A 21,379-nucleotide genomic window follows, 5' to 3' on the forward strand; every position below is an offset into this window, starting at 1 on the left:
AGGATCTGTCAGTTTTCTCATAGTGTGCATCACAGAGTTTAAAACTACTTGGAAATACAGCCCAAGCTGGCTGTGCTTCTTCACCTGGTACCTGGCAGTCAGGACTAGAAGCTGGTGACACTTCTTTAATTAAAGAACTGAAGGAGGGAAAAAACAAAAACAAAAACAAAAACAAACAAAAAACAAACAAACAAAAAAAAACAACTGAAGGAGAAGTCTGAACCAACTTGAACTTCCTCTGCAACCTCAAGGGCACAGGTTTCTTTCGAAAGTATGAAAGCCACTGTCTGTAAGTTATCACCTTTTCTCTCACTTTCTCGTGGTTTCATTGACGTGTGATCAGCAGAGTTCACATCAGGCACCTCTTCAGGCTCAATTATTTCTTCCGCTGTCTCCTGAAGCTCTAAGCAGGGTAACGGGGCCTCCTGCTGCTGCTCCATTTCACCAGCGGATGCTTCTTCCCAGGGACTCGTGGGCGGTGATATGGTGAGAGTGAGGTCAAGGTCAGAATCCTCCTCTGATAACTCGAGGCTGACTTCCTCTCTATTCACAGATAGGCTGGTTTGTTTGGTAAATGCAGAATTAAATGTTTCAAAACTCATGTGTTCACTGTTTAGACCACTCTTGTCATTCTTTAGTTCTGAAGAGCCATCCGAAGCATTCCTCACTGATGGGATGCAGTCAAGTGAATCTTTTTCTTCCAAGGGATCAGAAGCTGACGATGAGACTACTTCTTCAAGCTGGGACGACTCTACAGTGTCTTCCGAAGAGATGCTGAAGAGACTCTGGCTCGACAGAAAACATTCTTGAGAGAGCTTCATTTCTTCTCTGGGTAACAAATAACTAGAACTTTTAACTAGTGATAATGCCTCTGTTACAAGGCAATTATCAGACGGCGATGGTGAGCCTGCAACAGCCTGCCCTTTCTGTAACGAACACATTTCTTTAGCAAGTATCTCTCTACTCACTGAGAAGGCACAAAGGTACTTAGCGCCTTGTTGTCCTGACATTGCCAGAGAGGGAACGTCCCTAAGACCCTGTGTCTTTTCAAATGCGGACACAGGATGTCTAAGGCTTGTAGCAGGTGATACTTGTTTAATCAACTCCACATTAAAGGGTGTAGGTTTATCAGCTCTGTTTACAACTTCTGTCTGTATCGGTGCATAGGCATTTTTTTCAAAACTGAATGTAACTCGTTCCAGATTAATCACTACATACTCCGTATCATCCTCCCCTTCCAAGGATGACTGACATTCTTTGATTATAAGGCTGCTATGCTGGATAAAGCCCTGCAAAGCACCTGTTTTTGTTTGCATTTTTGCATGAAAAACATCAACTTTGCTTTCAAGGGTGCTGTACACAGACTTTTGAAAAATCATTGACGGATTGCTGATCCCATCGTAAGTCCTGGCGAATGTGGACTGTGTGACAGTATCATTATAAGATGTCACCTGTGTGCCATCAAGTGGCTCAAAGGTTTTATCTTCAGCAGGAATAGAAGATCCATTAGTTTGGGTACTTCCAATGCTAGAAAGCACCAGATTAGAGGTCTCTAGTTTATCTGATGACTCTTGTTCGGCTTTCCCCCCAATTATCTGAAATGATAAAAGCAAAAGAAATAAATTAATTTAAAAAATCAAGGGCCAAATAGATCTTTTTTTCAAGCATTTACATATGTGAAGAACAGAACAGACAAAGATCAATTTTAGTTTGCTCTGTTCTTTTGAATCTTCATAGGGTAGAGATCAAGCAAATCCCTCTCTTCTTAGGCTTAAAATACCCCCCAAATAGGAATTTGTTTTATCTAAATACACACACACGAGAACTCCAAAACTTTCTTAGTTGCACAGCCTTGTTTTTTTTGTTTTTTTTTTAATGGACTTTTGGGAAGAAAAGTGGCTAGACCACTGGCAATTTAAAGACTTGAAAATGCAGACTGTTTGCTAAATAGCATCACTTAATTCAGAAATGCAGCAGTAGAGGAAAAAGTGCTCAATTAATTTAAATTATTTTTAGTAAGATTAAAAGATAATCTTTAAAGCAAAGAATAACTTATTTTAAACACCAGCTTTCAATTAGACTATAAATGCACTGTCATCTGGAATGTTCCCATGAGGAAACACTAATTATTATCTCTTGTACTCAGAATACACTGATAAGCAGCTTTCCCAAGGTATCAATCTCTATCCTGTTAAATAAAAGTCCCTTACCCCTTAGCTGTCTTCTTAGCTTATAACTGGACATAATCTCTCTCTCATTTTAATACCTCCCTATTCAACAAAGCAGCAGAAAACACAGTGCAGCTTGCATTAATAAACTCAACTAAAAGGACTGATTTAAACAGTACCAGAAAGGATTTAGCATAAACAGTAACAGAAATACCTCTGGACAATTTTGATAACCTCATAAAAAGGCTGTTTCTTTTCTTCTTTTTTTTAAAGGCTGAAGAATGGTCTTGTTCAGAATATGGTAAAGTGGATTGACCATACAGTTGACCTACACCTGTAGCTCTGGAACACTACGGCCACAGATTTCCTGCCAGATTTTGAAGCAGTCGTGTTGTAAGTCAGGACCTGTGTTTCAAATCTCTTGTTAAAAACATTTCTGCCTTAGTCAAAGAAAGACACTGACCTGAGCAATTGGCAGGGAGGAGCTGAGACTTGGTTTTAAGGGGACACGACTGGCCAGATACAAAGCGTAGAAAACTCTTGATGGCACACTCATTCTGAGAACAGTTCTATGACCCTCCCAATCGTACTGTGGCTGATAATGTTGGGCCATAGTCGAGAATCTCACCATGCCTGTGCTCTTAGTGAAATGAAAACTTTGATAATCCTAGTTTGCCCTAGAATAGGGAGTGGTACAGGATTTAAAGGTGTGTGCACCTTTAAAGTATGGGTACAGTATTCAAGAAGATGACGGAAACATGTTTCTAAGTATATGCTATAGAAAGTGTTAGGAATCGTTAATTTTAACATTCTACTTTCTACTTAATACTCTTTCATGTTTGCAAGAAAATCATTCCTAATTGGACATTACTAAAGTAAGTTAATATATATTACCACGACCGAAAATACTTTATAAGAAACTAGTGTGTGTATAAATATATATGTAATAATTAAAATCTGCCTGACTAGACATAAATACTTTCTTATTCTAAGGTAGTGATTTTATGTATCTCTTTGAGAATAAGATGAAATTTATGAACCCCATCCTCAGAAAAAGAACGCATACACACGTAACATATATTTTATGTGTACACATATAAACACACATATGTGCATATATATACATAAATACATCCACAGAATTAGACACTGAGAAACAGCTAGAGTGTCCAGATCTGAGTCTTGGCCGGACAATTTACTATGTGCCTCCAGGCCATTCTGTACTTCTCCATCCTCAGTCTTCTCACCTATAAGATGGGTGGCACGGTCCTTACCTCACCCGGCCGTGTGAGAATTAACTGAGCTAATGCGAGTGAAGGGCTCAGACCAGTCTCTGGCCCACAGCGTTCCACCAGTCTTCATTCTGATGAAGATGAGCATCTGCAGACACTCACAGACCCTCTGAGGCTCACCCCTGGACCTGCAAATCCCCACGGAAGCCCAGGTACAGAAACTCAATGTTAACACAGGCACTGAAGGTGCCCAAACCCATGTAAAATTATTCTGTAATAAATCTGCTCTGAAAGCTTAAAAAGGCAGGTATTTTGTCAATCCATTTACTTAGAATCTTGATACAACTTTTTAATTTGCTCCAATTAAAATTCGATTATCAGGCTTCCCTGGTGGCGCAGTGGTTAAGAGCCTGCCTGCCGATGCAGGGAATACAGGTTCGTGCCCCAGTACGGGAAGATCCCACATACCACGGAGCGGCTGGGCCCGTGAGCCGTGGCCGCTGAACCCGCGCATCTGGAGCCTGTGCTCCGCAAAGGAAGAGGCCACAACAGTGAGAGGCCCGCGTACCGCAAAAAAAAAAAAAAAAAAATTCGATTATCCGTCCTATCAGTTGAGAACAGTGAAATGAAACAAAGTGTATTTTTCATATTTACAAACAGTTATCTGCAGACTATGAGAGGTCTGGCATTTTATTTACTGTCTCAGGATTTGTTTTCTGTTTTGGTGGTACGCGGGCCTGTCACTGTTGTGGCCTCTCCCGTTGCGGAGCACAGGCTCCGGACGCGCAGCCTCAGCGGCCACGGCTCACGGGCCCAGCCGCTCCGCGGCATGTGGGATCTTCCCAGACCGGGGCACGAACCCGTGTCCCCTGCATCGGCAGGCGGACTCTCAACCACTGCGCCACCAGGGAAGCCCTCAGGATTTGTTTTTAAAAATATTTTTTAATATATTCAATTTTAGTTTCCTTTAAGGTTTATCAAAGATTTTTTATATTTATTATTACTGCATTTGATCCATAAACACTATTATAGGTAAACAGAATAAGTATTATTCACCTCTTTTAAAAGATAATAAGCTCAGAGAACAAGTAATTTGCCCCAAATCATACAACTAAAAAGCTACATAATTATGGTTGGCTCCCAGATCATCTGAGGCCTACGATTTTTTTCCTCCTTTTGTTTCTTCAATCAGGATGGTAGATAAGCTCCACCTGCAGACAATCCAGACTTTGTAAACTAAGTTTCTGGCATTCTAATCCTTTACATAGCTAGAGAATCCACTTTCCTAAAAGAAACCAATGCCTTGTTATGAATGTGATTTTACGTACAAAAAATATTTCTTCAAAAATAACACCAGCATTTACAGTATTCAGCTTTACCTACCTCATTATTACAGGAATAGATGAAATTCTGGCTTTCTGGGGTCTCTGGATGACCTGCTGTTGCAAACATTTCTTTCTGTTCATTCTGCACCCAAAGCTCCAAGCCTCTCACAGGCGGTGGTTTCATGAAAGGAAGCAGGGGGTCAGTGATTGGGAAGGACACTTTGGCAGTAGGACCTCTGGGAGCCTCATTAGTCTCCAACAGAGGGTCTACGGAGCACCTTTCCACACCGGAGGACTCTTCAATTTCACTGAATTCAAACGATTCTAACGTGCTATTTATGCACACGTATTTTGCTGGGTTGCTGTGTTCTACTACTTTTCGGGATGATTGTATGACTTTGTTTTGATTGCTATAAAACAGAGCTACCCACATATGAAGTAAAAGCTTCACTTCTTCCATGGTATCTGGTAAATCAGTATTCCAAGGCCTGAGATTTTAAAGAAAGAAGAAACCAAAATCATTGAAAATGACTGTTTTAGTTGATTATCTTATAAGTAAGTGCCTTAATTATTAACCTTAGTTTTTGTGTTCATTTTTATTTTAAAAATTACATGAACATGAAACAATGAGTAAAATAAAAATGAAGTTGATATAACAAATAATTACAGTGAATCTGCTTGGTATTATTCCCAAGTTACTGGATTTTACACACTTCCTTCTCCCTCCCCAGAGTTTAGCACAAGTATCCCTTCTCGCTACATTTATCTCAACAGAAAAGTTCATCCGTTTTCATCCAGGGTCACTCCCACTCACCCGTGTAGTGCTCTGACTACAGTCTTCTCCAGGGGGTTGTTGCTATACTTACTTGCCGTCTAAGCTGAACACGTAATCTGCTTCCCATACGAAAGTGACCTTAAAGGAGCCGTCACAGCTGAATACGGCACGAGAGCGGCAGAAGTCCTGCAGGCTGGAGGGCAGCACCCCGCTCCTGCGCCTGAGCGCTGGGGCCTCGGAAAGCTGCTGCAGTGGGGAGGTGACCTGCTGATGCCGAAATGGCATCACTTTCCCCACTGGGGTTCCCGCTTCAGGGCCTTTTGTGCCATTCTTGGCAAACGCAGGGCCTGGGGCCCCTCTCTGCTGTAGATGCTTCTTTGAATGTTCTGCAAGGAGCAGGGCATAGGAACGCTCCACAGCAATGACAGAGCTTTGGCTTGCGTCGGAACTTTCTAGGGTTTCCTCGGGCAGTGCTGACTGGGCTTCTGCAGGGGCCTGAATGCCAGCAACCAAGCTTTCTTCCTCCTGGCTGACCGTGGGGTCTGATGTCAGATTACTCTTATCAGAGGAGGGCTTGGATGACGGTCCACCTTTTTGACTTTTAACTCTTCTATGATATTCATGGTCTGATGTACCACGCAAAGAATGTTCTTTAGAAAGCAAAACATCGTTCTGTGGCAATTCAGAGGAGCAGGGCAAGTTTCTGGGCTCAGAGGATGGTGTGGTAGAGGTAGCAGCGCTTAATGCAAGATCAGCCAACATATTTAGGGCCTGGGAGTCACAGTTGACAATGGAGTTTTCAGGTGGGTCTTCTGGAGCCACTGTGATATTTTCTGGTTGAGCTGTACTTATGCTAATAACATCTTCTTGACCATCTGAAATTTCTGATTGAAGCTGTGAAGAAGTTTTTCCTTTGGCTTCAGCATAAAAGAAAAAAAGACACATAACACTTGATTTCCATAGAATTAATTCTTTGTCATATTCCTATGGTTCAGTGAAAATCAACAGTTAAGTCAACATATTCAAGAAAAACCTCTTGATATGTTGCATAAATTGTATGTTAAATTTTTATTACCAGAGTGAGGTCTTGTCCAACTTCCTGATGTATTATAATGTATTTACCAAGGAACAAGTCTTAAGGAATGTGCATATTAATTTAAAAAGAAATCACCCTTCAAAACTGCATGTACTCAGGCTTCCCTGGTGGCGCAGTGGTTAAGAGTCTGCCTGCCGATGCAGGACATACGGGTTCGTGCCCCGGTCCAGGAAGATCCCACATGCCACGGAGCGGCTGGGCCCGTGAGCCGTGGCCGCTGAGCCTGCGCGTCCGGAGCCTGTGCTCCGCAACGGAAGAGGCCACAACAGTGAGAGGCCCGCGTACCGCAAAAAAAAAAAAAAAAAAAAAAAAAAAAAAAAACCTGCATGTACTGACCTACACACAAGGCATACTGCTCAGCTAAAGAAATATACAAAGAGAAAAAAACAAAAACAAGAAAACAAGACTCCTGCCCTCAGAGAGCTTACAATCTAGTGAGAATCTAAGAATTTCTAAGTTTAAAGTGTATATCATAGAAGGTTAATGTACTTTCTTAGAAATCATTTCCCTTGGCAAGTTATTAGAGAAACCACCTAAGTTCAAAATAGAGATGATTTTTAACCGTACTGATGTTTAATTATAATACGTTACGATACAAATAAAAAATGAGAAAAGTAAGAATATTCAGAATCGCCAATTAATTTCAAGTTTTAAAACTTCAGTTTCTGCATTAAAAACATTTCCTCTCTATTCTATCTGCAAAAAAGCAAATCTCCTCATCTACTGATAATTCTCCTTACAGCAGGTACTCAAATCTACCCACTGGCATTCGGTCAGAAAACTAACATTCTCAGGTGGTTTACTTGCCTTCTCAGGACTTTGATTCAGCCTTTTAAAATGTGATTATCATGAAGGACAAAGTTCTCAACAATACTGGGCAGTGAGTCCCTGTAGCAGGTGGCTGGATGGACAGAAAAGCCAACTGTGCTCCTCTTTATAATTAGCAGTAGCAGGTCTGAAATAAATTACTAACCTGTCTGCAAAGCCCAATGACAGTACATTTACAGAGAAAACTCTGGCCTATGAGGTCATCAAACAGAATGACAAGAGTGTGTGTATGGTGAGGAGGGTAAAATTAATCAACCACTGCCCAGTTTTTATTTAAAATATCAAAGCCCAACGGGGTGAGGTACGAGAAAGTGGCCCAAAGAGGGCTGTCTCGTGAACCCTCCGGGTGTACTGGAAACACATTCATTTTAGGATCTGATGTGTTTACTGACACTAAGTTCATTCTATCCTTAAATACTATGGTTCTTACACTGAGTATCACTATGAGGAAGGTCGAATCTAGAGAACACTGTATTGAGTCAAGAAAAAGGGTTCATTTTCATATGTGTCATTTCAGGTAAATCATTTAATAACTGACTTGCTAGAGGTTTTCAATTAATTAAAAATACAATACTGATCATCTATCTCTTTTAAGAAATATAGATAAAATGATGCCAAATAAATTATAAAAAATTAAAGAGTTCAGTAAATAAAAACTATATTGAAAACTTTAAAAAGGACAGAAAACCATTAGTTTCAGTAACAAAATGATTGAGCCTTCTTAAACTCTGATATTTCAAGTAAAGGAAATGAAGTGGATTAGCATGGGTGATTAAGAAATAAAAGAAAAAATTAACACATTATTTAAAAGGTGGTAATCTTAAAATTTTAACTTGGAATGTGGCTGCACAATATATACAGACACTTGCAATACAAATCGCCCTATTTCTGAATACCCATTCTGGAAACTTTTCATTTTCTGGGCTCACTTTTCTGCCAATGCCCAGTTGCACACCTCCTCCCACTAATCGATTAGCCTACAAGTATATAGAAGCCAATTCAGCACAAGGAATTCTAATGACAAGGCTGGGAATACAATGCATTATGTATGTATCTATACTCATCCTGTTTACAAACTAATTGGAAAGACAGGACCAAGACACACCAGATGATTGGAAAATAGTATGAATTAACTCTTTAACGTTCTCAAAAACCCAAAAAAGAAATGGAAAAAAAAGGAGAAATGAGTGCAGATCAGAGCATCAGGAAATGACTCCGGGTGGACTTAGCTGAGCAGAGGGGACTGCACAGGAGTGACAACAGGCGTGGTTCGTGTGGGTGGCACCATGTGCCTGGCAGGGAAGGCACGCATTGGGAAACGGCAGGAGAGAAATGTGCACCCGTGGGTAAGACCACCTCGTAACTGCCTGGGGAGACAAGCAGAGAGGCTGTGTTGGGTATGACTCTCTACAGGCTGTACGGTGATATGACTGAGGAGCTTTCAGAAAAATCTTCAGCCATAAACAACATTAACGAAACTGAGGAAAGGGACTTCCCTGTGGTCCAGTGGTTAAGACTCTGCGCTTCCAATGCAGGCAGTGTGGGTTCGATCCCTGGTCAGGGAACCGAGATCCCACATGCTGCAAGGTGTGGCCGAAAAAATTTTTTTAAACAATGAGGAAAGAAAAAACCAAGCTCATCCATAATACCATCACCCCAACAAAACAAGAGTTCTTTCCCTGAATTCCACTAAATTTGAGGCTTTTAAAAAACCTAAAGGTAGATGAGAGAAAGTAGAATCATGAGATTAGACAGAAAACTGATGGAAATACAGAGATATGAGGAAATGAAGGTTTTTCTAAACAAAAAACACCACCACACATACAACACAGTAGGACTCAATACCGAAGATACTGTAAAATGTATAGATTTTGCAGCTTGGTGGAGCTGCACTCTACTCAGAGAGACGGGTATGAAGAGGGACATGGAGCTGGGAGAAAAGTGAGGTCCGCGGTGATGAGGGAACGTGCCAGCAACGAGGAGGTTCCAGCAGGTGGAACACGGAACCAGCAGTCAGCTGCTGGCTCACAGAAGGAGACTTGGTTATTCACTTCCGCACAAGTAGAAGTAGAAAAGTAAAGCTGCTTTTAAAATTAATTTAATGCCTTTTGAAACCAAATGCAGGGGCTTCCCTGGTGGCGCAGTGGCTGAGAGTCCGCCTGCCGATGCAGGGGACACGGGTTCGTGCCCCGGTCCGGGAAGATCCCACATGCCGCGGAGCGGCTGGGCCCGTGAGCCACGGCTGCTGAGCCTGCGCGTCTGGAGCCTGTGCTCCGCAACGGGAGAGGCCACAGCAGTGAGAGGCCCACGTACCGAAAAAAAACAAGAAAAAATACAAGTGAAATACAGGATTCGAGATTACTGACTGCTTTGAACCATGTCTTTACAGTTCCCTCTGGACAAACTTATAATATCTTCTATAACTGATTATGGTCCAGAAAAATACTGCCAGATGCTACTTGCTTGTGAATTTAGTCATTAAAAAAGGCCATTTATACTTTAACTCTGCTAAACAGTTCATGTTCAGGCTTTCTGCAGAATGAAAAGTAGGGTCTATTTAGTGAAGGTATGAATCTTGGCACTTTCTTATTTATTCACAATGGGAAACCAAGTTACTTGTCCTGTCAGTGTCTGAACTAAAGAAGACCACAAGAACGTGACAGATTTCAACTGATCTTATACTGTTTCAATATACTACTTTATAATCTCGATTAGTCTGTATTACGGTGCTGAAATTTACAGGAAGAGGACTTCTTACCAGGTTGTGGCTGCTTTCTGATTCTGGGATTCTGATTGCCTTTTACTATATTTTCCCTCTGTTTTTGTGGAGAATTCTTCACAGGTGGCTCAGCCCTTGGAACAGTTTTGACTGGAGATGTCTCTCGTTTCCTTGCCCTTTTAGCATTCGTTGACCCTGGAACATCTTTAGAAATAGGAGCTTCTTGGTTTTTCCAATCCAATTTGGTTGTCTGTACAAACTGTGCAGTCAGCACTTCAGCACCTTATGCAGAAAAGACACCGTTTTCTAAGGGGTAGGGGGCGCACATATTTATCAGCATAGCTTTCCTTTGATTTGTTTTGGGGGGAAACTTTAATAATGGGGAATAAAATATAAAATTTGGGGTATTTCATTAAAAGATTTTTGAACTTGCTAAGTGTTGGTCTATATCCCTAATTAGGATTAGGAGAAAAATATCAGAGTAATAACTTTATAGAAACAAGGCATGACTTAATTTTTAAAAAAGATTCCATAATCTTTGCTGACTGATGTGGCAGGTAAGGCTGAACATGCTAGTTCACAGCACAGGGTGACGGATAATTCAATTTACACAAAAGCGACACAGCTCCCATAAAGCCATATGGTTAAAACCATGATCACACTGTAGAGAAGAGACTGTAGGTTCACAAAGAGCCATCTTACATATTTTCCTTCACTACACCTAAATATCAAAGCTTTAACACTGCCTGAAAAATCATCTCTTAAGAGAAGACAGAGGAAGGTACATTGAAGAAAGTCCTCTTCTGATTTAACTTCCTATAAATCTATTATAATTGCTCATTTCTCTTACAAAATGCTCAGCTTTACTTCTCGCAGGGAAGGAAGGAAAGAACTAAAGGTGGGGGCACATGAGGAGAAAAAACTATTAACAACCTGCTTGTATCACACGCAGAAAGTGTTTCAATCCTTTAAGAGTTAAAAAAAAATGTTAATAAATGTTCCCTGTGAAAACGTTTTCCCCATTGACGATATAAAATAATCACACGTGTGAATGTTTGCAAATATTTTAAAATCACGTTATATGGAAAATACTATTTCTAATTGATTGAGAACAGAAAACATATTAAACAGTTTCAGAATGTGATGGTTATTAGTGAAATGTAGAAAAGAGACCAGTTTCATTTTATTCTTTTGAAGGTTAGAAAAATAAACGGTTTTTTAAAAAAGCTTTTAGACTCTCTTAATGTTGTACATTTCCCTGGGTCTAATTATTTTCTTCCCTACTAAACTATCAAAGGCAATAAAGCAGCAGTTTTGTTTTTAGAGTAAGACTTCTGATTTTATACTGGTTACAATTTCTAAAATTTTTAGCATAAAAAAAGGCAAAATATAAGTCAAGCAGGAAAACTGTTAAGACTAAATTAAGAAGAGAAAGAAAATAAGATGAGATGATCAAGACTAGGGGAAGCGTAACATCTGCACGGGCGGGAGGGGAACATCTCTCACAACCTAGGTCCTGCGAGGAAAAGGAGAAACACGAAACAGGTGACCCTGCACGGACTGCCCTGCTTATTTGCATCACTCAATGACATGTTTCTCAAGCTGCATGCAATAACCCATGGGTGTATTATAAAATAAACTTAATGGGCTGCAACCAGAATTCTTTGTTAAATGAAACAGAAGATATCAGATTGTATTACACATAGTTAGGGTAAATGCTTCCTGAAATTTCTGTTTCAGTAATGTATGAATTTGTGTGTACTGGACTACAATATACAATGTATTTCTTTTCTATTTTTTTTTGAGCTTTTGTGGTATTATATTTAGTCATCTTGGCTGGTTTAATCACATCGTTGTTGTTGTTCATTTTTTGGCCACACTCTGTGGCATGTTGTGTCTTAGTTCCCTGACCAGGGATCAAACCCGTGCCCTGTGCACTGGAAGTGTGGAGTTGTAACCACTGTACTGCCAGGGACATCCCTAAAACATATTTCTTATAGTGGATGAAATTAGCACACTTGAGAAACAGTGACAACATATATGTTGAATTATAGGTAATTTATTTAATACCTTTAAAATGGTTCATATAGAGAGAAACCCAATATGGTTGGCCTGGAATTTGTGAGGAAATGTAGAGTGTGAGTTGCTGCTTCATACTGCCGTTCTTTCTACCACCCTCCTAAACACACACACACACACAATTTCTCAAACTATAATTGGCCAGAAATAACTACTTGTTAAACCACAGGGTAAAATCTTAATTATCTAGGATCCTGGGGATCCACACACCTCCAGTGTTTCTTCTTTAGGCATCAGAATTTTAAAATTCAAAATACTATAGATAGGGTTGGCAAATTTTTTCTGTGAAGGGCCAGACCTCAGTCACAGCTGCCCACCTGTGCCAGCACAGTGAAGTACAGAGACAACAGGTAATGCCTGAGGGACCCTTTGGCCCAAGTCTGCTCACCTCTTCGCTAAGGGGTCATAGAGCATAAGTTCCCTAGTTTTAAACAAAATACACCACACATAATCTGAGATGACTCTAAGCCAAAATTGTGTTATTTGTCGTGCTCTGTTCACTGAAGTGCATTTGACTAACATTAAATGGCTCTGGACGCTGATTCTCCCTCAGTTTTCAGGGGGCAACAAAACCACTTGAGGAACTGTTTCAATATATATGTCTCGAGGCCACTGGACCTTGTTTCAGTAGGTCTGTAGTAGGATCCAGACGACCACTTTTAAAACACACAAAGGATTAGAAATTCTGCCCCAGGATGCTCTAGTTCTGGGAGAGTCCAGGCACTTTCCCCCCTCTTTAAACATGTTCAGGCTATCACTTATCAGTTTTTGCCATCTGTTCTTAGTGTGCCTGATTTTAGCAGATCCTCTTCTTCCACTCGAATTTGTCCGAGGACAGTTCAGAAACTGAATGACCTTATTTCTTAGACAGGTAAGTAAATAACTGAGTGATGATTTGAGCAGTTTTACAAGTGAAATACAAGCTTTTGGTGGGTGGGCTTTTGTCCTATTTCTTGATTTTCATGTCATCTAGATTAGCGCTTCTCCAACTTTAGCATGCACACAGATCACCTGGAGAGAGCTAACGGACACTGTCTAGCTACAGTCCAGGATGGTCACACAGGAACAGGGTTAACACACAACAGTTATTACTAATTGCTCATCTGAAAATCCATACAGACCATGCTTACCGTTTTCCCTTTTCTGACGGAACTTGAGAGTTGTGCGAGAGTCTGGACGCTTCTTTGCTCCACCACGAGTTCTTCTGGGAAAGGGACGGCACAACTTCACCCTTTTACTCTGTACCACGGGCAGCGTGCCTGCTTTTCTCTTACGCTGAACTCTCAGATTTGATGCGGGACTTAATGGGACCAGAGCTCCCTGCCTTGCTTTAAACATCTCTTCAGAATTCTTTTGTGTCTGTGTTTCTTTTCTTACTTCTGCCGCTGAGTCGTGAAATTCAGCACCTGGAGTCATAACTAAAGAAAATCCAGCATCACAAATTCCATCTGAAATACCTTATTTCTTAGACAGGTAAGTAAATAACTGAGTGATGATTTGAGCAGTTTTACAAGTGAAATACAAGCTATTGGTGGGTGGGCTTTTGTCCTATTTCTTGATTTTCATGTTATCTAGATTAGCGCTTCTCCAACTTTAGCATGCACACAGATCACCTGGAGAGAGCTAACGGACACTGTCAAGCTACAGTCCAGGATGGTCACACAGGAACAGGGTTAACACACAACAGTTATTACTAATTGCTCATCTGAAAATCCATACAGACCATGCTTACCGTTTTCTCTTTTCTGACGGAACTTGAGAGCTGTGCGAGAGTCTGGACGCTTCTTTGCTCCACCACGAGTTCTTCTGGGAAAGGGACGGCACAACTTCACCCTTTTACTCTGTACCACGGGCAGCGTGCCTGCTTTTCTCTTACGCTGAACTCTCAGATTTGATGCGGGACTTAATGGGACCAGAGTTCCCTGCCTTGTTTTAAACATCTCTTCAGAATTCTTTTGTGTTTCTGTTTCTTTTCTTACTTCTGCCGCTGAGTTGTGAAATTCAGCACCTGGAGTCATAACTAAAGAAAATCCAGCATCACAAATTCCATCTGAAATACCTTATTTCTTGGACAGGTAAGTAAATAACTGAGTGATGATTTGAGCAGTTTTACAAGTGAAATACAAGCTTTTGGTGGGTGGGCTTTTGTCCTATTTCTTGATTTTCATGTTATCTAGATTAGCGCTTCTCCAACTTTAGCATGCACACAGATCACCTGGAGAGAGCTAACGGACACTGTCAAGCTACAGTCCAGGATGGTCACACAGGAACAGGGTTAACACACAACAGTTATTACTAATTGCTCAGCTGAAAATCCATACAGACCATGCTTACCGTTTTCTCTTTTCTGACGGAACTTGAGAGTTGTGCGAGAGTCTGGACGCTTCTTTGCTCCACCACGAGTTCTTCTGGGAAGGGGACGGCACAACTTCACCCTTTTACTCTGTACCACGGGCAGCGTGCCTGCTTTTCTCTTACGCTGAACTCTCAGATTTGATGCCGGACTTAATGGGACCAGAGCTCCCTGCCTTGCTTTAAACATCTCTTCAGAATTCTTTTGTGTTTCTGTTTCTTTTCTTACTTCTGCCGCTGAGTCGTGAAATTCAGCACCTGGAGTCATAACTAAAGAAAATCCAGCATCAATAAATTCCATCTGAAATACCGTACTTCTTAGACAGGTAAGTAAATAACTGAGTGATGATTTGAGCAGTTTTACAAGTGAAATACAAGCTATTGGTGGGTGGGCTTTTGTCCTATTTCTTGATTTTCATGTTATCTAGATTAGCGCTTCTCCAACTTTAGCATGCACACAGATCACCTGGAGAGAGCTAACGGACACTGTCAAGCTACAGTCCAGGATGGTCACACAGGAACAGGGTTAACACACAACAGTTATTACTAATTGCTCAGCTGAAAATCCATACAGACCATGCTTACCGTTTTCTCTTTTCTGACGGAACTTGAGAGTTGTGCGAGAGTCTGGACGCTTCTTTGCTCCACCACGAGTTCTTCTGGGAAAGGGATGGCACAACTTCACCCTTTTACTCTGTACCACGGGCAGCGTGCCTGCTTTTCTCTTACGCTGAACTCTCAGATTTGATGCGGGACTTAATGGGACCAGAGCTCCCTGCCTTGCTTTAAACATCTCTTCAGAATTCTTTTGTGTTTCTGTTTCTTTTCTTACTTCTGCCGCTGAGTCGTGAAATTCAGCATTTGGAGTCATAACTAAAGAAAATCCAGCGTCACAAATTCCATCTGAAATACATGGAGACTGAGGACAGTCTGCCAATAAGTCTAGTGCAGTAGATACTTCCAAAATGTACCCATTAGGATTTGAAGAATAAGATCTCAACTGAGTTAAAGACTGTAAAGGGCACTTTTCAGCTGGAGGAGTCAAGTCAAAACCACTGGACACTTTGCCAAAGAATGCAGTCTCTTTAATTCCATCCTGAGAAGCAGCAGTCAATGAAGGACTTTTGTCCACCTTGTACAGTTCTTGGAGATTATGCTTTACTAATGTGTTTGGACAGATTCCTTTTTCAGAAAATGATTTCTTTGCTTCCAGCAGGGCACAATTAAGGGCAGGTAAAATAGGTACCACCTTCAATGAGATGTCATCTTCAACTTTCAAGTCTTTCAGCCCTAAAATGTATACACATGTATTAAAAACCCAAAGTTCTTGTTTTTTCAAAAACATGCAGGAAAAAACGCTTTAGATTACAAAATTACAGGATGGTTAAATATGATACAGTGTTTCAAATGGTAATCTAAATAGCAATTAATAGAAGACTTATGGATGCACTTAATGAACATATATTATCTCCATATATATGAAAACACGCACACACAGAACCAAAAAAGAGTCACTCAGATGGGATCATCAGGTGAGAATGAAGAAGGCAGGCCTGCCTGCAGCTCCATCTCATCTGACCAGGAGCCCAGCGTGGGCTCAATGCACCGGCATTTAGAGTTGGCAGAATTACTTTTCTATTCTCATTTTCTGCTTTTAAAATGTATCTAATCTGTACCTTATATGACCTACTTCAAATTCTCTTAAGAAGGTAGTCACAGGTGCAAACTTTCAGTTATAGGATAAATAAGTACTAAAGATGTAATGTACAACATAATAAAAAATAATTAACACTGCTGACGTTACATATGAAAGTTAAGAAAGTAAATACTGGGACTTCCCTGGTGGCGCAGTGGTTGAGAATCCACCTGCCTTTGCAGGGTACACGGGTTCGAGCTCTGGTCTGGGAAGATCCCACATGCCATGGAGCAACAAAGCCCGTGCACCACAACTACTGAGCCTGCGCTCTAGAGACTGCGAGCCACAACTACTGAGCTTGCATGCCACAACTACCGAAGCCCGCGTGCCTAGAGCCAGTGCTCTGCAACAATAGAAGCTACCACAATGAGAAGCACGTGCACTGCAATGAAGAGTAGCCCCCGCTAGCCGCAACTAGAGAAAGCCTGCAGCAACGAGGACCCAACGCAGCCAAAGAAGGAAAAAGAAAGGAAATACTAATAGTTCTCATCACAAGGGAAAAAATGTTTTTTCTATTTTCTTTAATTTTGTATCTATATGATATGATGGATGTTCACTAGAATTACTGTGGTAGTTGTTTCATAATGTATGTAAGTCAAATCTTTATGCTGGTAAACCCTAAACTTATATAGTGCTGTATGTCAATTATATAATATCTCAATAAAACTGGAAGAAACTAGAGTTACAACACAAACCAGTTGAACTAAAAGAAAGTAAACCCTAAGTAACCCCCAACTCTCATGGTAACTACTGGTATATATTTCATCACCTTCTCTAGCAAATGCAATTTTTTAATATTATGTAACTAGACTGACTAGTCTGTATTTTACTTCCTCTCCCTGGTTCACTCTCTGACTGAAATGCTAATTTTTCAGCAACTCAATAACCTAAAGGAAAAGAGTACAGGAAAAAAGAGAAAAGGTCAGGTCACTGAGAAATAGGTAATAAAATCCTAGAAAATGTAATTTATCAGTAATAAAAAACCCACAGATAATAAAGACCTTTGGTGCCTACTAAACTGAAGTACACCATTCTTTTTAACGAAAAAGTAACTGCAAAATTAAGAAACACCTAGCTGAATACGTTTATACTTGAGCAGGTATCAGGAAAAGAATGGCAAATAAAAATAAATGGGAAAATGTGGCTAGCCATTAAAATAAAAATTCCTTTCTCTGCAGTTCATTTAGATAGTAAAAGGAAAAATAAAACATGACAAAGTTCTTATGTACTGCTAACAGTTCACGATAAAGCAGCAGTTTTCTAGACAACTTCATTATTTCAAGAATTTGGAAAGGCAGAAGTCAGAACGATTTGTAACAGGCTATTATGAAATCTAAGAAAAAGAACTTTTTAAGTCTGCTAAGCGAAGAGTCACTCAATTTAAAACAAATAACCACAGCACTGAACATTTCTGAGTGACCAGAAATAGAAAAGTGTCTTAACGAACTAGAGGAGGCTGTGAGCATTGAACACAACAATCCAATGTTTACTCAAAAAGAAATCCTGTGCTGTTCAGCCCCAAATGGTACAGGAACTAATGTTTCTTATTCAGGTGGTAGTGTACACCTAAAAATAAGAATAAAGGCAGAGCTCCTGCATACGGAGGGAGGCAGTGTGGGAACAGAGCTGGAAGCCAGCTCAGACTCAGCTGTTTGACCTTGGGCAAGTTTAAGTTTCAGTTTCCTCATCTTTGAAATGGTCACAATAAAAGTACCTATTAAGGGCTGTGAAATCAATTGTGCCTAGCAGAATATCAATGTAGTAAATGCTTGAAAAATGCAAGCAGCTATCGCCATTATGTTATTATAACTGGTAATATTTTGCTTATTCCAAACAGGTAATGCCAGCAGTTCTCTGCTTTGAGTAGCTGAATACAATTTAAAAACATCAATTAAAAAAATTTTTTGGATTGGTTGTAGCTTTATAAATACTATATACAAATCATGTTTAAACATACACAGTGTGATTATAAAACAATGAGGAAAATTTCCTCATGTGACAAAAAGAAATGACTCATTTACTTTATTTATTTGCTCAGCAAGCATTTATCATTTTTTAGGTGCCTGACATTGCTAAGCAGTAGGGATGCAGTAGAATACAAGAAAGGCAGGCATTAAATAATTATAAAAATAAATATTTAAATTATATTGGTGAAAAGCCTAGGGGTCCTCATTGAAGGAAGAAGAGTGGTGATGGGAATAAATAAAGTGATATTTAAACTGACACCTGACAGCTATGGGTAAGTGGCTAGACCAGCACTTCTCCTCCAATTTTATTCATTATCTACCCCCACCAAAGACAGCCTTTCTAGACTTTGTTTCCTAACTGCCCTCTGAAATTCTAATACCACAGATATACTGTATATCTATTTACAGACTGCAGGAGCAATATTTTTTGCCCCAGCAGGCAATTCCTGGTTCTGGCTTGGGGGGCGATCAACATCATCTGATCAGGGGGAAGGAGACAAGTAGTCCAGACAGAGGGAAGTGCTTCTGTGAGGACCTTAAGTCCTACTGACGGGGAGACTATGATAAAACCAACTCCCAGCTCTTGTTGTTCAATAACAAATGAATCCAGTTTTGGACATGCTGAATGTGAGGACCATCTGAGACATTTAAGTAGAAAGAAATGTCCATAGGCAGGTGGATATCTGAGCATGGAGCAGACAGGAAAGGATAAGCCTACAAAGAAAGGAGATGAAGGATTAACCAGGGAGAGTAAAGGAAGAAAGTTATTTAAGAGAAGAAAAGAGTTACCAGGGTCATATGCTGCTGAGAGTTTAAGATGAGGACTGAAAAATGGCCCACAGGTGCAGTGAACTGCCAGTCCTGGTCCTTACCTGCTGACGGGGATGAATGGAATAAATGCAACCCGTGAAGACCCATCTGCTCCTCTCCAAAACCTACACAGAATGAGAATCAGAAGAAACGTGAGGTTGCTGATCTTATACAATAAAAGTAAACATACTGAAAAACATTTATTCAAAAAGTTGTTCTTACTTGTTTCTGACATTAAGGCTGACGACGTAAGTAAAATGAAAAATTCTCGATCTTCTAAGCATTTGACGATTGCCTTAAACATAAAATAGCAAGAAAGAAGATTCAATTCCTCTCTCCTTCTCCCTCTACCACATTCTTCAGTGATTTTTAAGCTCATGAAAAGTTAAAGAAAAAAATTCTTGAAATGTCAGTATTTATGGGAATCAGGACAATTTTGTCCCCAGTATCAGAAACTGCAAGCTCCTTAGCATTCAAGTAATCTTGGCCTTGTTATGGCTACATATAATAAATAACTAGAACATCATGGGTTAGTTTTAGGATAGTGTTCAATTACATAACAAATCAATCAGAAACAACGTCTTTCATTTTTTTTCATTGACATGTTGGACATTTCATACTGCTAAGTAGCCGCTCTGTTCCCATTTAGCCACTACAAATTCAAGGTCAATCAGACCTATGATTAACATGTTAAGCTCATTTTAATACAAAACATATCACAGAATCCTGGGACTAGAAAAACTGGAAGATACCATCCATTAAAAGAATCCTTTCTACAGCTTCCTAAGAGATGAGTAATAAAAGGAAATAACATCATTAGGTCCCCTGGTTATAAGAAATGCAGATGAAAATAAATACTTCTATTTTCCCTCTACCACAGTCTTCAGTGGCATCTTCTGTCATTCTAAATCACAGAGATAACAGCTCTTCTTCCCCATTAGTCACCATTTCAAAAGCCTATATACCCTTAACGAAGATAAAATTCAATGTCATACAATAATTTCTCAGTTAAAAAATCAGAATAAAAGATACCACTTTATAAAGTGATAAAACATACTTCAAAAATTGACAGGTCATAAGCCTACAAATATGATAAATCAATAAATTATTCAACAACTCAAGTATGAAAAAAAGACTTCTTTTCTAATTATTTATTGGAACTAATTATGAGACTGAAACTTCACCCACAGGAACAATCACTATTGTGAGTCTCCAAACATTTCTATCACAGCCCCTATGCATTGGTTGGTTTACATTTTTGTCTCCTATAGTCTTGTAAGTTCCTTGATGGCAGGGACAATTTGTCTTTTTGCTTCTGGCACACAGTAAGCACTCAAGAGAGAATTACTGAATAAATGTATCAACAGTTATATATACCCATATCTTTGGTATTTATCAGCAAACAGATGTAATTCTTGTTTTATCTTTTTATCGGTGTAAAGAGTAAAAGTGACAATAATTAGCTACATTATTCTGAATTTTAGTTTTGTAATATAGATGAAAGTAAAATCCTATATCTGCTTAAAACTGTACATTTCTTTATTCCAAAATATGTGCACGTAAAACAAATATGTAGTGTATCTTATTAGTCTCTCAAATTATGCGCTGAAAGGGCTATATAAAATTCCTATTTTAACCTCTGTGGGGAAAAAAATCATAGAATCTTTGAAATATCTACTTCTAGCCTTTTCCATTCACACACAGAAAAATCCAGCCATACATGTCTTTACCACCTTTTAAAGAAGAGACCTTCCTCAGTACTGTTCTTGAAGTCCAGTGTTGTAGGTACAAGGGACATTTACTGCTCGTCCACTATACACCAGGCACCAAGGTGTCAAAGATGCTTAAGACATGATACCTACCCTCAAGGAGCTCGATGTCTAGGTAGGGAGACCGATATGTAAAGATTATTCATTATAAAATGAGGCAGGAAAAGCAGCCTGGAGCACTGAGAGCGAAGGACCTTATGTGATAAGTAATTTCTGTTAAGTAATTAACACACAAACTGTGAAGTAAAGCTGGGCACCGAGTCTCCTGAGTTCAATACCAGAAGCACTCACAAGTAGACCCTTCACTAATGCATTTTCTCAAAGTATCTTTGACCTTCCTTCCTTTGAATTTCCAAATATAAAATGAACTACACTACTTCGAAAACACATAGCCTGTAGTCCCCGTCGATACTCGGTGGTCACCTGCTCAGCATCCTGTGTCAGCCACTGCACCTCCTTACTGCAGAATGGGGGCCCTGACCTCGCACCCAGTTCTGGAAGGTGGGCTCTGAGTGGCCTGAACTAATCAGTGTGGGCCATTCCCTTTCTAGTTGCTGCTGAGA

The 21,379-nt window shown here is 40.0% G+C and overlaps 1 protein-coding gene across 1 annotated transcript; it reads right to left on the bottom strand.

Annotated features, from left to right (window-relative positions):
- Nucleotides 1-112: 112 nt before the first annotated feature.
- LOC149749497 (protein TASOR 2-like) lies at nucleotides 113-15,959 on the bottom strand. The gene is given in 6 exon segments (XM_089908629.1): nucleotides 113-1,595; nucleotides 4,784-5,213; nucleotides 5,540-5,592; nucleotides 5,594-6,417; nucleotides 10,183-10,425; nucleotides 15,160-15,959. Coding segments are annotated over 6 exon segments (3,780 nt in total). The 5' UTR covers nucleotides 15,920-15,959; the 3' UTR covers nucleotides 113-125.
- Nucleotides 15,960-21,379: the final 5,420 nt, after the last annotated feature.

This window comes from Delphinapterus leucas, chromosome 3 (assembly GCF_059928025.1).
Source record: "Delphinapterus leucas isolate spDelLeu-1000000601 "Yukka" chromosome 3, BTC_Dleu_Yukka2, whole genome shotgun sequence".
NCBI classification, from domain to species: domain Eukaryota; kingdom Metazoa; phylum Chordata; class Mammalia; order Artiodactyla; family Monodontidae; genus Delphinapterus; species Delphinapterus leucas.